Source organism: Amphiura filiformis, chromosome 5 (assembly GCF_039555335.1).
Source record: "Amphiura filiformis chromosome 5, Afil_fr2py, whole genome shotgun sequence".
NCBI classification, from domain to species: Eukaryota; Metazoa; Echinodermata; class Ophiuroidea; order Amphilepidida; family Amphiuridae; genus Amphiura; species Amphiura filiformis.
Window position 1 is genome coordinate 9,898,361 of NC_092632.1, and position 15,104 is coordinate 9,913,464.

General features: G+C 37.6%; 1 protein-coding gene across 1 annotated transcript; it reads right to left on the bottom strand.

Annotated features, from left to right (window-relative positions):
* Positions 1-2,815: 2,815 nt before the first annotated feature.
* On the bottom strand, positions 2,816-14,618 carry LOC140152590 (protein cornichon homolog 1-like). The gene is made up of 5 exons (XM_072174986.1): positions 14,500-14,618; positions 10,434-10,502; positions 8,569-8,681; positions 7,609-7,752; positions 2,816-5,441 (listed from the first exon to the last, which is right to left on the bottom strand). The coding sequence occupies exons 1-5, from the start codon at positions 14,578-14,580 to the stop codon at positions 5,414-5,416; spliced, it is 435 nt and encodes a 144-aa protein (XP_072031087.1). The 5' UTR covers positions 14,581-14,618; the 3' UTR covers positions 2,816-5,413.
* Between the last annotated feature and the right edge of the window lie 486 nt (positions 14,619-15,104).

Sequence of the window (15,104 nt, forward strand, 5' to 3'; positions counted from 1 at the left end):
AAGCGCACGCCCGGGAGCGCACGGCCAATTTTCAAAGCGCATTCTAGCGACTATCATATCTGTTCAACACGTATTTCCAAGTTTATGAGACCAAATCTGATTTCTTGAGAAAAAAATCATGACGGGAGATATTCATCATTTTCTAACCCGGTATCAGAAGATTTTCGTCTGATATCAAAATCGTGCATAGCAATTCACGTGTATCGATCCCGTGTATTCATAGTCATGTCCCTTCTGCACCAAATAATTATTAGCCAGGCGGTGTCGGTGTGGGGGGGGGGAGTCACTTCCATAACGCAGCTTGTGCCTCTGGATAGAACCCCCTTTTCACACTTATTCCAGGCACTTATTTAGGCCTATGTCAGTGTACTCAATGACCCCCTTTTGGCAGTCTTGATATAAATTGGCAATGACCAATATGATAAGTTTCCCCGGTATAAGTTCACACCGAATGACCCCAATTTCACGGTGGCGTAGACATTTACATTTGGGGGAGGGGCAAGCATGATAAATGAGGGGGGGGCAGGCATTGTTCATGCTGTTTGGGTTTGTAAAGCGCATCAACACCCTCGTCGCCCAGAGCGACACGGGCGGGGGGTTGTCCAGGATCTTGGGATCTGCTTGGAAGTGTCCCCGCAAAAGTGACGTAGATTTCTTTTTGACATTGGGGGATGGGGTTGGAAAAAATTTCTTGAAGTATAGTGAATCCAGCACATTTTGGCGAATATTAGAAGTTTATGTACAATAGTGGAATGAATGCGCGTGAAGCACATATGAGGATATTTCCCAAAGATCAGAGACACAGCAGCATGCCCAAAGTCAGTCAGGGGAAATTTATGGGCCTAGGGTAGTTATTACTAATAGTAATTTAAATTAAACTTCAACACTACTTGTTAATTTTCGCTTACAGGGAGCGCTTTCGAGGAACTTCCTCGTCATTAGTTGATGTTGTTGGTTTTGATGCATTACTTGGAAATGGCTTGAGACTAATCTGATCAGGTGATATTACACATGATGACGTCACCAAAGTCGGAAAAATCCCGCCCCTGGCTTTTATCAGGTTGTCCCACCTGATCAGGTGGTCTCTAGCCATTTCAAAGAAATACATCAGAGCCAACAACATCGGCTGATGACGAGGAAGTTCCTCAAAAGCACTCCCGGTAATAAACAAGTAGTGTTGAAGTTTAATTTAAATTACTTTCATTTTATTACCACTATGTATGAATCTGCAATTCTATATGGAAACAATAAGACTTAACACTTCTAGTTACTTTTTATCATTGTGTAACTACAACCAAAACAGAATCTACTCACACATTATGAAATGACTTATGAAAGAGCTAAAAGTTTACAAAGCATTTTATTCTTTACATCACAAACAGCAGATCACGTAAGAAAATAAGAGAACATTTTAATACAAAGCATGGTATTGTACATTTACTACATATTTATACCAGGGACAGACTTAGGTTTCAGTTTTCTACTGGCCCTCCGGGCCAGTGAAACGGCAAATCTACTGGCCCTGCAATAAATTTACTGGCCCAACTTTTTCAATATGTTCTACGCCAAAAAGTGCAAATAAAGATATATAATATGTTCCCATGCCCGTAAACAGGGGCAGGTGGTGAACACCCCCTCGCCAAATTCCCCAAAAAAGTCCCCTATTTTGACCCAAAAAGTCCCATTCACGAGCGTAGCAAGCGAAAAATAGAGATTTTCAGTCCTTGTCGGTCAGAAAAGGTCCTAATTTTGAACAAAAGTCCACTTTTTACAAATCCTGGTTACGGACCTGCACGTTCCAATGCGACTTTTAAAGTTAGAGACTACCATTATTTTATTCTGTGCCACCATGGACCCTAAAAATCTTTTTCCAGGATCTATGGTGCCACTTTAATTCAAGCAAACCTGAACATTTTTAATTGTTTTGTACTGAGCGTATTCAATATAGAGAGACTAGTCACCAACACAAGTTCAGTCAGTAGTCCTTCCTTAATTAATAAATCTATAGTTCCAAAAGTTCACGAAAGAAAAGGTTCAAGTATGCGGTATTTGCGATATCGCTATCATCATCAGATAGAGCATGAAAGAGCTTGGAAATAGTATGTAGGCCTACATCGCCGTAAAATGCGGCCGTATATTAATTTCCAACTTGCTTGCAACACAAGGATAAGAATAAATGGACAAAAAATCATTAAATAAAAATATAAATTACACACAGGTGACATGTGGAGCAGAAACTGTGTCCAACTGTGTCCATCGCTGATTATATCTTGCCTCATATGATCAGGATCAAAAATCTAGTGGCCCGCCGGGCCAGTATTGTTGGAAGTTTACTGGCCCGAGGCAAAATCAACTGGCCCCGGGCCACCGGGCCACTGCTTAAATCCGTCCCTGATTTATACTGAATTCTATTGCTAACCAGCCAAATATAAACACTGTTTTACAATGAGTTGAGGTCTTGACTTTGACAAGACAAACAAAATACACACACTTGATATGATTTGAAATATTTTTCACAATGTGACATTAATTTCCACATTTGGTCTTCATAAACATTGAACATACTTACTTACTATTTTAAATTTTTGATCTCAACACCAGATTAGACATACCTCAAAATTTATGGCCATACCTTTGAAATTCATCAGGAGACTGGCAACCCAAGTTTAATTTAGGGATCTACAATTTTTTGCAAAATTCCTTTTACAAATTATGCATTCTGCCAGCCATCCAGCGCATATTATTTTCCACAAATGCTCACGTTTGAGGTCGCAAGCATATACACGATGGTTAACTCATAAAAGGAACCTTGCAACAAATTATACATGTAGTGACCTTTTGGACACTTTTCAATCTTGTGCTGAGATCAGAAGTTTAAGACAGTAAATTATGATGTCTACCAGGACAGATGAACTTTCATGCTAGTATTATTGAACAAACTTGTTGAAGTCATCAGTTATATGATTGATGAAAATAAGACCTTTTCTACCTGGACTCAAGTGAGTCCTGTGTCATTTGAATTTAGTACTCAGGACCAGAACTAAGTGTTAGCCGCAAGCGTGTCAACAAACCGCCCATGTACACGTGTGTGTACACTTAGGGCGTTTAACTTTACACGCGTGATTTCATACTGCGGCGAGCAAAATACACACATACGTCACTACCAAACTTGAGATGAACCAAATTATAATATCCAATGGCACAGTTCAATAGTCTACTGTCCAAAAAATAGCTCAAATTCTAACCTCACGTTGCAGAGAAACTCCTTTGGTTCCCCATTTCCTATTTCTTGGGTATGGTGACGGGCTATGGTTCAGAACAAAGAGTGTAGCCTGGTGATGTGATTTTTTTATCTTCAATGTCCTACAGTAGGCAACTCATGGGCCTAAAACAAGACCTGTGGCCTGCTTATTTTCAACCTTGATTAAACCATGTGCCTGCATCTGATTTTTTTTAGAAATACAAAGGATAAATCCTCTGCGATCACTACCATATTTTTCTTAAACAAAGGAATGTTTATGCCTTGATGGGATAGGTTTTGGCAAGCAACTTTAAAACCAAGTACGGTGCCTGATCTACCTGCTTGCAATCACAAGGTAACAGGTCATAACAAAAAAGTGCATCAAAGGCCGCTTGCAAAGGACAAGACAAAAATGCCTCATAGCCTCTCTGATCATTACTTTTAGAACAATTTGTACTTTAGGTATCAGTATCAGTTTGTATTTGGTATGTCAAATAACCATTTTCATTGTAATATTCATCACACAAATTTGGTACCCCCCCCCCCAAACAAAAAAACCAATTCCTTGCTAAGTCACTGTTGATGTGTTGTGTCATAATAACAGAACATGTTTTACAATTCTACCAGGGATTAACAACCTGCACTGTAGCCTGCCAGAAATTTTCATGTGGCTCGCAAGACCATCTACAAATGAAAAATGTTTTTAATTTCTTTAACTTACACATGGAAATAGTAGATATCTACTATTTCCATGGCCTACATAAGCAAGGTTTTTGAACAAAACAACCCTCAGCTTTGTCTGTTATACCCGTTGTGTAAAATCATAATTTTTCACTTTGTTAAATTGTGTTTTCTCCAGATGCTGTTGTCTAAAACTGAAGTGTGTGCGGCCTGCATAATTTGACAAATACTTTTGGCTCGATGATGTGAAAATATTGCCTATCCCTGCTATACATACAGGTACCAGAGCTAAGGAATCTAAATATGTATTTCTAACACTTCACATATACGTAACATGTATGGTTCAGTTTGAACAAATAAAAGTTGCAAAATTTGCATTGATAAGCAATATTTTGTCCAATTATTTTTAAGTTCTAAAATGCATTTTGTTGTTTTGTCAAAATCAATCCCAGTCTTGAAATAAGCTGGCGCGGGGGAGCAAATTTGCCACCAATTGCTCGGTCCTTGTAAAATTCACATGAACCAGGAGCAGTTTTCTAAAACAAATTGCTTCTGGTTCCAGTTTTGCACTTGATGTAGTAGTGCTGGTTTGCCATATTGTATAAGCAAAAAAGATTTTCTATTTGAAAATTGCTCCTGTTTCTTCAGAAATTGATCATGGCTCTTGTAAAATCCCAGTGAACCAGGAGCAATGTTCAAAAACAAATTGCTCCTGGTTCCAGTCCACTTATTTCCAGGCTTGATCCCAAGTAGGCTACTAAATTGACTGCAGTCAAAGTTCAACATCATGAAAGCGGCATGTCTCAATTCAATGCCTAATTTGGATTGATTTTGTCTGCACACAACATATACATTACGACATGGTGTGGTTTCGTAGGGTAACAAAGCAATGTCCATTATGAAAGTCACAAAGTGATTTACTATCATCACTGGCAGAGATAAATTGGGAATGTTGCATCAATGTCACATGTTATGCTATGATTGGCTGTCTTGCTCATTTACCAAAAAAAATATATGTGTTATACTCTGAGTGCAGACACATGCCATCTAAGGATTAAGTCAACTGCAACATTCTGAGTTTATCTCTGCCAGTGATGATTGCCAATTTAAATTGCCAATCAACATTGACAAATGAATACCCGATTAGAATGCAAGACAGTCAATTTCCCGCTGCCTAATCAAAAAATACCATGAATAAATAAACAAGAAATACATATCTGTAAACATAACATTGCATATATACGGACTTAGTAGCTGCTTTACCAGCTTTATTTTCAAACAGTTTATATTTAAAGTCTGAGCACTGACTATTCCCTGTGTATCCTTGATGTAATACAAGCAATACTTTGCAACAGTTCTTTATCCCTCAGTAGAAGTCTATTCATCAACTCTGTTCCCATAAGGATATTTTTAATCCTCGTGTGTTCCTTTAACACAGTTCAGTCATTATTCCCCTCTCCTGGTGTGCTGTTTGTTTCCCTGTGTGTAACACTATGATGATACTAATACATAGATCATACTGTTAAGAAAAATAAGAAGGAAAAAGAAGTCATATTAAAATCATAACGCACAAAACAGTGCACAGAAAATTTCATACATTGTATGTGTATGTACAATGTCCAGAAAAGTACACATTTAGTAAGAGGTGAATGATTGACAAGCAGGCCAATAAGTTTTAAAATAAAAGCCATACACGTGTATAGCATTATTGCTGTATCTTCTGCGGTAACATATTTGGTACATTTTTGCTTTGCATTCTATTATGCCTACAATGCATATCCTTATTGAATATATTCAACACAGAACTGGAATTACAAACAACCTTCCTCATCTACAAATTTACCAGATGATATTTCTGAATAAATTTGGACTGCCTAAATTTTTGGATATCTCTACATGCACATACATGTAGTTATATTTTTCAATCAAATATTTATGACTAACGCTTAATACAGAGTTCTAATTTCTTTCATCACAGCATTCTAACACATGGGCAACTGGTAGTCAAGAGAATCAACTGAAATAATGGTAAAAAGACTTAAAAGGATTGTGAGAAAGTTACTTGCAGATCAAAACTTAAAATAGTCAAATCAAGTTCTCAAATGGCAAGCTTTTCATTTGAAATAAAAAGCAAATAAATAGTTGCAAGGAAAAAAATCAACTACATATTAAAATAATATGATAAATCAAGCTCAAGTAACAAAATACAGTGAATGATACTTGCTAACCCCGGCTTGGGGTGATGAAGGAGATCATGTACATCTGGTGTAAATGTATACAATGGCAAAGCAGATGATTACACTACAGTGAGTGAGTGAGTGAGTGAGTGAGTGAGTGACTCTTGAGTCATAGGTGAGATAAAAGATACATGAATGAGAAAAAGGATTCTTTGACATCAATTTTGCAGTGCGATTAAGAAACGGTCACTATTGCTAAGATAAGAGAATTAGAGCATGGAAATCTACACCACAATGAAACATACATACAGAAGGGATACATTACACCATCGCAATATTTCCCTTCTTAGCTAATATTAAGTCTCAGTAACAGTAGATGTATGGTAAGGCAAAGCAAAGAAGATTTGGACTAGAATCAAGAATGGATAATACATATCAGGTTTGAGGAATTATGTTAAAAGTCTACAACCATATTTTGGACAACAATGGCATCTACGGTGAGCTGAATGGCTTGAAACGGTGCACCCAGAAACTGCAATAAAGATGTATTATGCATACTTGGTTGAAAATATTCTTACCAGAAAAGGAAGATTTTTATGAGAAGGAAAATGTGCTGAAATAGGACTTGTAGGTACCGTTCTAAGCTAGTTCAGTGTACAGCATGGAATGTTTGTGTGCATGAACATTTTGTGAACTTCACAAATGACACAAACTCACACAATTTTCAAACTCGCAAATATTTCCTTTTTTTTCTATAGGCCATTTGTGCCGCGAAAAATATTGTGATTAGCAAGGGTAGTGTTAGATATTAGTGCAACAGTGGTGATAAAGCAGGATAGCATCGCACACTAGAATTTACCATGGTACACTTTTTGGCATTGAAATTGTGCAGGTTAATAAACATTTGGCTTAGCATCACTAAATTATGGCATAGAAAAATGCAACTCAACATGCTTTTAATGTCAAAAGACGAATCCACACTAGTAACCCCATCTATGAATTAACCTTTTATATGAAGGAGGTGGTTATATAATAAACTACAAGATGCTTTTGGAAGTATATTTTGCTTATAAATGTAATATTTAAAATATAGGCCTATATGGTAAGGTAGACCATCAATCATCCAGGGCAGGGTAAAGTTCAACAATCTTTATTTTTGAACTTGTATGTTTTAGTCATTTTTTTCACCTTTCCTTCTTTAAATTTGTTCCAAAATATAGCTCAGTAAATGCAGGATTTAACAGGCAAGTGATTTACCCTTTATAAAATGTTAATAAAATACAGAACAAAAAATGATACACCTCAGGCCTCAAAGAATTCATATTTTTATGGGGCTATTTATAAATTTTATTACGAAAAATTGCCCCCATCCAATGAGTGTTGCTCATTTTTACATGTAGAGTGCTATTTCAGAAAAAATAACAGGGGTAAATTGCCCAACTGCCCCATATTCTTTGAGCCCTGATACCACTCTTTCAACACAGTAATTTTAATTCAATGTACACCTACCTATACAGATAGTAGAAAAATGATAGGAGATAGAAGGCAAGCTTAATCCACCCTTCTCTCATACAGCGTGATAGTACATCAGCATTCATAATGGTAGTAGGGTCATATAACCCTGCTTGACTCATTACAGGCCTGTTGGCATATCTAAAATGAAAATATAACATACAAAAAATATATTTGAAACAAATTACCTGGGATGCATGCATCATTTATAGTTAAATACACCCTTTCTGATTTTTTCACCAAAATTGACGGAAGTTGCTTGAATGTGATATATCTAGCTCAGGTCTTGTGCACAATGAGAAGTGTACATTTTTGTAGTATGGCATTTTCACATCAATTTTATTTTTCAAAATTCTCAGTCCTTCATAAAATTGCATTTAATTGAGATGCCAAAAGTAATGTACATGTATGGCATTATTATTCACATCACTCAGCAGGAATCAGATCAGCTTCTTGCAATCAAATATATACATGTACTAACACTGAGCCTGATAAGACAGTTGTTACAAAGAATCATTGGTGATTCCTGCAAATATTTACCTGCCTTTGTGCAAGAATGCCTATGATGACTCATTGCATATTCAAATTGGGACTTACCACTTCTATGGGGGCTGTGATGGCCTTTTTCATGTGTCTTAGCCAGGCAATTAGCTTTTGCATTGTCCTTTTGCCATAGGCTCACGGTTTTATCTGTCCTGGCCTCAGCTTTTGCAGCTATAGGCATATATCACAGCACCTTTTACGAGTGGTGGGAATCAATTACAATTGTTTTTATAGTCATCATTGCAATCTATTTGAATGCTCTGCATATAATAGTTTCACTCTAATGTTGTTGTCATGTAGTTGAAATGAAGAAGGGGACTGGTGGTTATCTCGATGTATCTTTCTCCACCCACCAGTTCCAAGTACAGGGCAATAAAAACAGAAATACAAAAAAAAGAATGCCTATGTTCTTACCTATAGATATGATAACCAATGAGAGGCAGATTGAGTGCCACGGTACCTATCTGTCCAGCCAGTAAGAATAACACATTAAAGAAAATGTGGATGATATACTCTGGTAACACAAGCTGGAAAAAGATTGGATCAAGAAAAGTTTCAATATATGAATTTAAATGTTAGGTCGCAAACAGAGAACAATTATGTATGTTTTATGTTGTTTTAGTGTATGCTTGCTGTAAGATGCTTAACATTGTAATCTGACATTGTGGACACTTGTGGAGAAGGGAAGAATTCAGGTTAGCAAGTGTTCCCATCAATATCAATCAAACTTTTGGTGTCATACTTAATAGTCAGTGGAATGAGGATCTAAACTAAAAAAACATTCTGATCATCTATCGTACTCAGTTATCCAGAAGACATTAGTGTGACTTCACAGGTAATTGTGTGCTCTAGTACCCTATAACATGGGTGGGTACCTGGGTACAATTGGTGATGGATCAAGTTAAAGTGGAGTAATTAGTAGCAATAGTAATTAGTATAATACCTTTTGTTTGACATTGAACTCTTTGTAATTGGATTTGTGTGCTTTTGTTTGGATTTTTTGGCTAGGGACTCATAGAGAGTAAGTTTATAAACTTATTTATTTATTTATTTATTTATTTATTTATTTATTATTTAACCTGGGGTGACCAATCAATGCACTGGCACTGTTTATTTATTATTTAACCTGGGGTGACCAATCAATGCACTGGCACTGTTCTCCATTGGTTCCCAGGTGAAGAACCAATGAACTTTTTATACAAACTAGGCTAGGGCAAGGCTTGTAAATAATGACCCTTGGGTAGCCCTTTAAGTGAATTCGGGCAGGGGTAGGACACAAAGGGGACGCACTGTTTGTCAGGGGGTCAAACCCCCACCCTTTTTATTTTTCCGCCACGCTTTTTAGGTATACACCCTTTTTTCCAAAAATTGAACCCCCACCCTTTTTTGACCAAAGCTTTCAACATTGTAGTTGTCAAATTCGGGAGCTTCGTCGCTACCGCAATTACCGTACATACCAACATAGTCACTTCCGGGTTCTCACAATCTGCACCCGCCATTGTCCATTTCAGAGTCCGAATTGATGCAGAATTTATCCTCATCTAACAAACACTCATGATTTTATTCATTATCTGAAACATTTGCAACATTATATTGGCACAATTACTCGCCCCAAAAGGTCCCTGAACGAACTGTGCGTCGCTTTTTTCGAAGCCATTTTCAACATCAATTTCGTTTTATTCATCAGATGACAACAACACGCGTGAACTTCTGCACATGCCTGATATCCTGAATCGGTTCCGAATTTCCGATAAATCAGTCTCTACACAGGCGCTGTGGTTCCGATCGCCCCACTTCTAGTGTGCAGCGAAGCGGGCCAAAGCAACTGGTGACGAGGCTGAAAATTATATTCATTCATAAAATTCACGGCGCTCGATTCTACTATGGGTGACATCGTATGAATCGAAAACATCAGCAAATTAATTTATGACATTTTCTTTCGAGATTTATGAAGAAAATATGAATGTTTTTCAACGGATCATCAAATTACTTTATTATATTATATTTTTTCAATTGGTATCGTAACCCACACGCTTTATATATTGCTCCCACGCTTTTTAGAATCCCACTCTTTATACAGCAAAATTTTAACCCCCACCCTTTTTACAGCTTTTCAGAATTCCCACCCCCCCCGCTGTAGAAAGCGTGTCGGACAAACAGTGGGACGGGACGGGACGGGATGCAAACGGCAAGTACCCAGGTTTTGCTGCCTGCCTTAGAAGACATGTTATCAATTCAATGAATTTTCCCTGCATTTGACCTTTCATTTTTATACTTACTGGATTAAGGCTGTTGCATTGATCTATTGGGTTCTTGTAATCTGTTTTAAGTTCATCAAAAGCAATTATCTGAAATGTAATATAGAAAAGTACAAATCTATGAACATCAAAAATCATTGTATGGTGCTAACTTTGGTAAATACCTATTTACAATAAATTGAAGTTGAAGTCCATATCAACCTGGCAGCTAGATGATACTGTTAACACAAGTCCTTCCAATCTGCAAACTAGTGATGCACTGATTCCCCTACAAAAGTCATGTAGATCTGAATCGGTCAATCATCGATCATTGTGATCGGCCAATCATCGATCATTGTGATCGGCCAATCATCGATCATTGTGATCGGCCAATCATCGATCATTGTGATCGGCCAATCATCGATTATTGTGCTTGCCAAGTCAACTGATCTGATCCCAAACTGTACTAAGTATAACAAAATAACAAAATGCAACACTCCTTGACTCGATTAATTCTGATGCCCTGCGAGTATGGCAAAAAGTTAAAACTGGTAAAATAAGAAATGTTTTTATAGCTCACAGCTGTCTTGAATTTTGAAGCCTTGATTTTGCATGAAAATAATTGTTTTTCCTCCAATCCTGATTCAGAACCAATCTGACTGAAATTGGACCAGTTCAGAAGCTACCGATCGGATGTGCAATTATTATACTTGTCCTACAAATGTATATATGAAAATGACTAAAAAACTTGTTGCTGGTTTTTCTTTTCTCTTTGACAGGTCCTTAATTTATGTACAAGAAAATCAAGAAAAAATATATTTTGAAAGTACATACCTGGACGTACCAGATTGACAGTTTTCACTTGGGAATACTTTGCTTGGAATTACCCTTACCCAATTCCATACATTTGTTTATACTACTGGTACCATACTTTTAAATCAATTCTATGATATTTTAACCAAGCCTTGAAATAAGCGGACTGGAACCAGGATAGAGTTCCAGATTAGAGTCCAATGCATTCAAAATCTACTTGAAATTGCTGAAGCATGACACAGTGTAAAGCAATTACATGTAGAAGTTCAGAAGTAAACACAACGGATCATGATGGGTGATCGCATCCAATTAAATCTAGTTTAGCCACGAATTTGCTCACCAATGAGTTTCACATTCGAGGCTAAAGATTGTTCACTGTAGTGTTGCATTAGAAATCTAGTTGGATTCGCTGAAGCATGCCATGATCATGACACTGTGTAAAGCAATGGAAATTCAGAAGTAAACATAAACCGATCACAACAGGCAATCGCATTTAAGGTCATGTTTTTTTATGTTGGGCACCAGTTGCGTCGCATGTGTATTTTTCAAACAAATTACATGCTTACAGGTTTGGTACAATGTACCGGGTACTATAACTTCAAAAGTTTACATTTAATAGAACCCAATAAAAGTATATATAAACCACTTGGCATGTGACGTCATTGCCCAGCAGTATACGCGCAAATTATGGCAATTTCCATTGTTTTTTGCCCTGCAGTGCAGTGGCGTACCGTGGCCGCCCCTTCCCCGGGGGGCTGAAGAAATTCCAATTTTGCCGCCCCTTCCTCAACAGCCCGAAAAGGTTGCCCCAATTTTTTTTACGGTCGTTTGAAAAAGTGAAGAGCAACAACAAAAAAAAAGGATTTACAGGCGCTACCGCCCCAAAAGCAACACATTTTGATGTATAGTAAAAATTTTCACATTTTCCGCCCTTTTTCCTTTACTAATTCTTTTTGCCGCCCTTCTTCTTCCGCCGCCCTCTTTTTGCCGCCTTCTTCTTCCCGCCGCCCTTCGATTTTGCCGCCCCTGCTTTGACCCGGGGCTGGCGCTTAAATACGCGCATGCAGTGTGCGTGACGCATCGTAGTTTGCTAAGGGCACGTGCATTTTAAATCGCCCGCCACATTTCATATAGTACCAGAAAGCCATTTAACAGTGTAGCAGATCGTCCGAGCATATCGATAGACGAGTCCCTCGCCTTTGTTGATAAACAGTGTCAGTGATGTCAAGTGGTCTATATTCTGAGAGCATATACTCAGACGATTTCAGAAACGATACAATGGGAGTCATTATACAGGGTGACCCATACATGTAATATACAGGGTGTAACAAGCAAAATAAGGATGAAAATATGAGTATTATACTATTAAGGGCAGAGTAATGGGAGAGAACATGGACCTTTTCGAGCATCATTATTTTTTAATTGTATGTCGAAAGTATATAAAACTATACATTTTTGGAAAGGAAATGAGTCAAGGAATCCCATGGTGACGTCAGATTTGTTCAAAAATCTCAAGTTTTTGAAAAAATCACAAAATGCACTTTTTACCCCAATTTTTTTGTGACAAGTTAAAAAAAATCCGTTCGAGTAAAAACTTTTTAGTTAGTTTTTCATGGAGAAGAGACATGAACTTAGGGAAGGTTTTTTATTTTTTGAAATTGTCTTATTTTTCAAAATATTGCAAAAAACATGTGAAAAAAACTATTTTATCACTCTATTAAGCTAAAAATTGCACATAATGGTGTATATTTTTGTTTAAAACAAATATTTTGAAAAAATGAGAAAACCTTCCCTAGACTTTGATGTGCTCTAAACGATAGTGCAAAATGTTTACCTTTTGCTTGCATATTTTTCGAGTTATCTTGTCACAAAAATGTGCAATATTGTCAAAAATGAACTCTGAGAAATCGACGTTTTAGTAAAAAAATGTCAAAATTATGCACAAAACGTCCTTATATTTTAAAACGGTAAGACTTTCACGCTTGTAAAAGCTGTATCTGGTGCATGGTCTAAATATGCATCTTTTTGCACCAATGAATCTATAATGTCTGCTTTTAGTGCGCCAAAATCCAAAATAATTAAAAAATCTAAGTGGCTTTTTTTCACTGCAAATTTTTGTTTTGTTTACATCACATTTGCTGGCGTTAACAACATACCGAATGCGCCTTGACTGCGTCGGACATACGCAGCGAGAGTTGCGCTTGGCGTCACGCCTTGACGCGAATCGCTGCCAGTAATCACAATATTTCGCATTCACAAGCATTTCTGACTCATTATTTCCCGCCAATTTACTAAGCTGTCTTGAGCCATGTGACTTTTTAGAGTTGAAAAGAGTGAAATAAATCAAGCAAAAATACAAGTAAATATTAGGAAGTTGTATTTTGTCAGTTTCAAGTGAAAGAATACATGTTAGTGTTGATAAATATCAAGAAATCTCAAATTCGGGCGTGAACGAATGTGTCTTCCATTACTCTGGCCTTAAATGCAACAAAGCCACCCTTTTTAGGTGCCCATAAAAAACATGACCATAAAAAAAATCAAAAATTACACTTTCAAAATTCAAGTTCAACAAAATTCAAAACAGACAATCTTTCACTCAAAGCAAGGATAACGAACATGATGGGTGGAATTTAATGTTGAAATTTGAAACTCAAAACTTAGACAAACTGAGAATCAGGCTGAAAAACGTTCGAAATTTAACGTACTATAGCCAAAATAACAATTTCTCGATCATGAGAGGATGTACCTTCTGTGTCAGCGTACTTTTCATAGAATAACACGATCGCGCGACCTGCATGACCGAATCTTGACCTTGCCAGGCCCTAGCAACGATCGTGTGATTGGTCAATTCTCAAAAGCTGTGTTTGCGCCGTAAGCGCCGGTATTTGCGTAGTACGCTCGGCGCAAATAACTGTGCGTACCCAAGTTGGCTCTCATGATCGAGAATTTAATATTTTGGCTATAGTACACAATTCACAAACAACTTGAAAACCAAGGTTCTCAAACGTTCGAAATTTCTAGTTACTACAACCAGAGATGATGAGAATCTTCTCTGCTTGCTAGCCACACACTTGCACTTGAGTAATCACAAAATCAGTTAAGCTCAGCACGCCACAGTGAGTGCACTGCCACTGTCATGACTGCACAATTTCAATGACACAATGTATTGTTTACATTAATGGGCGAGGGCTTGGATCTTAACGGTCAAATATTATGAAATTTACAGCTACGATCGGAATACTAAAATAGCAGGCTGATGTATCAATAAACCCTTTACACATCTGTAGTTACTCACGTGAAATATTGCGAAGAATATGAGAACTGCAGCTAATAACATAGCCAGCAAATAGCAGAATGCAGCAAATGTGAACGCCATTTTTGATTCGTGTTCTTGTGTGCACACGCCCTCTGGTGTTCAAAAGTTAACTGAAAGCAAATTAAAATTTCCCTTAAAAGGAAATGATCAATTTAAGGGGATTTGATTCATTCAGGAGCTTTCAGGGTGGTGTTTGAAACCCGGGGTTTGAAAACGGCACAAGCACACCGGGGGGGGGCACATCAAAAATTTTTGGTGGGTATGCTCTCCCGGAATTTTGAGGTGGTGGGTCTTTGGGAGCTGATGGCGTACCGGTAAAAGGGGTCTTTTGGAGCTGCGAACCGGGCTGCGAACATGTAAAATGGGGTCTTTTGGAGCTGCGAAAAGTCGAAATCAAGGGTCTTTCTTGGCTTTTTGGTTGAAAATCGCCTGAAAAACAAGAAATATGAGAAATGAGCAATTTTTGGGTCTTTTAGAGCTGAAATTATCAAAATCAAGGGTCTTTCGGAGCTGTATTTTGGTCACTAGGGTCTTCGAGACTGCGAAACCCAAAAAGGGGTCTTTCGGGGAGCATATCCGTATGG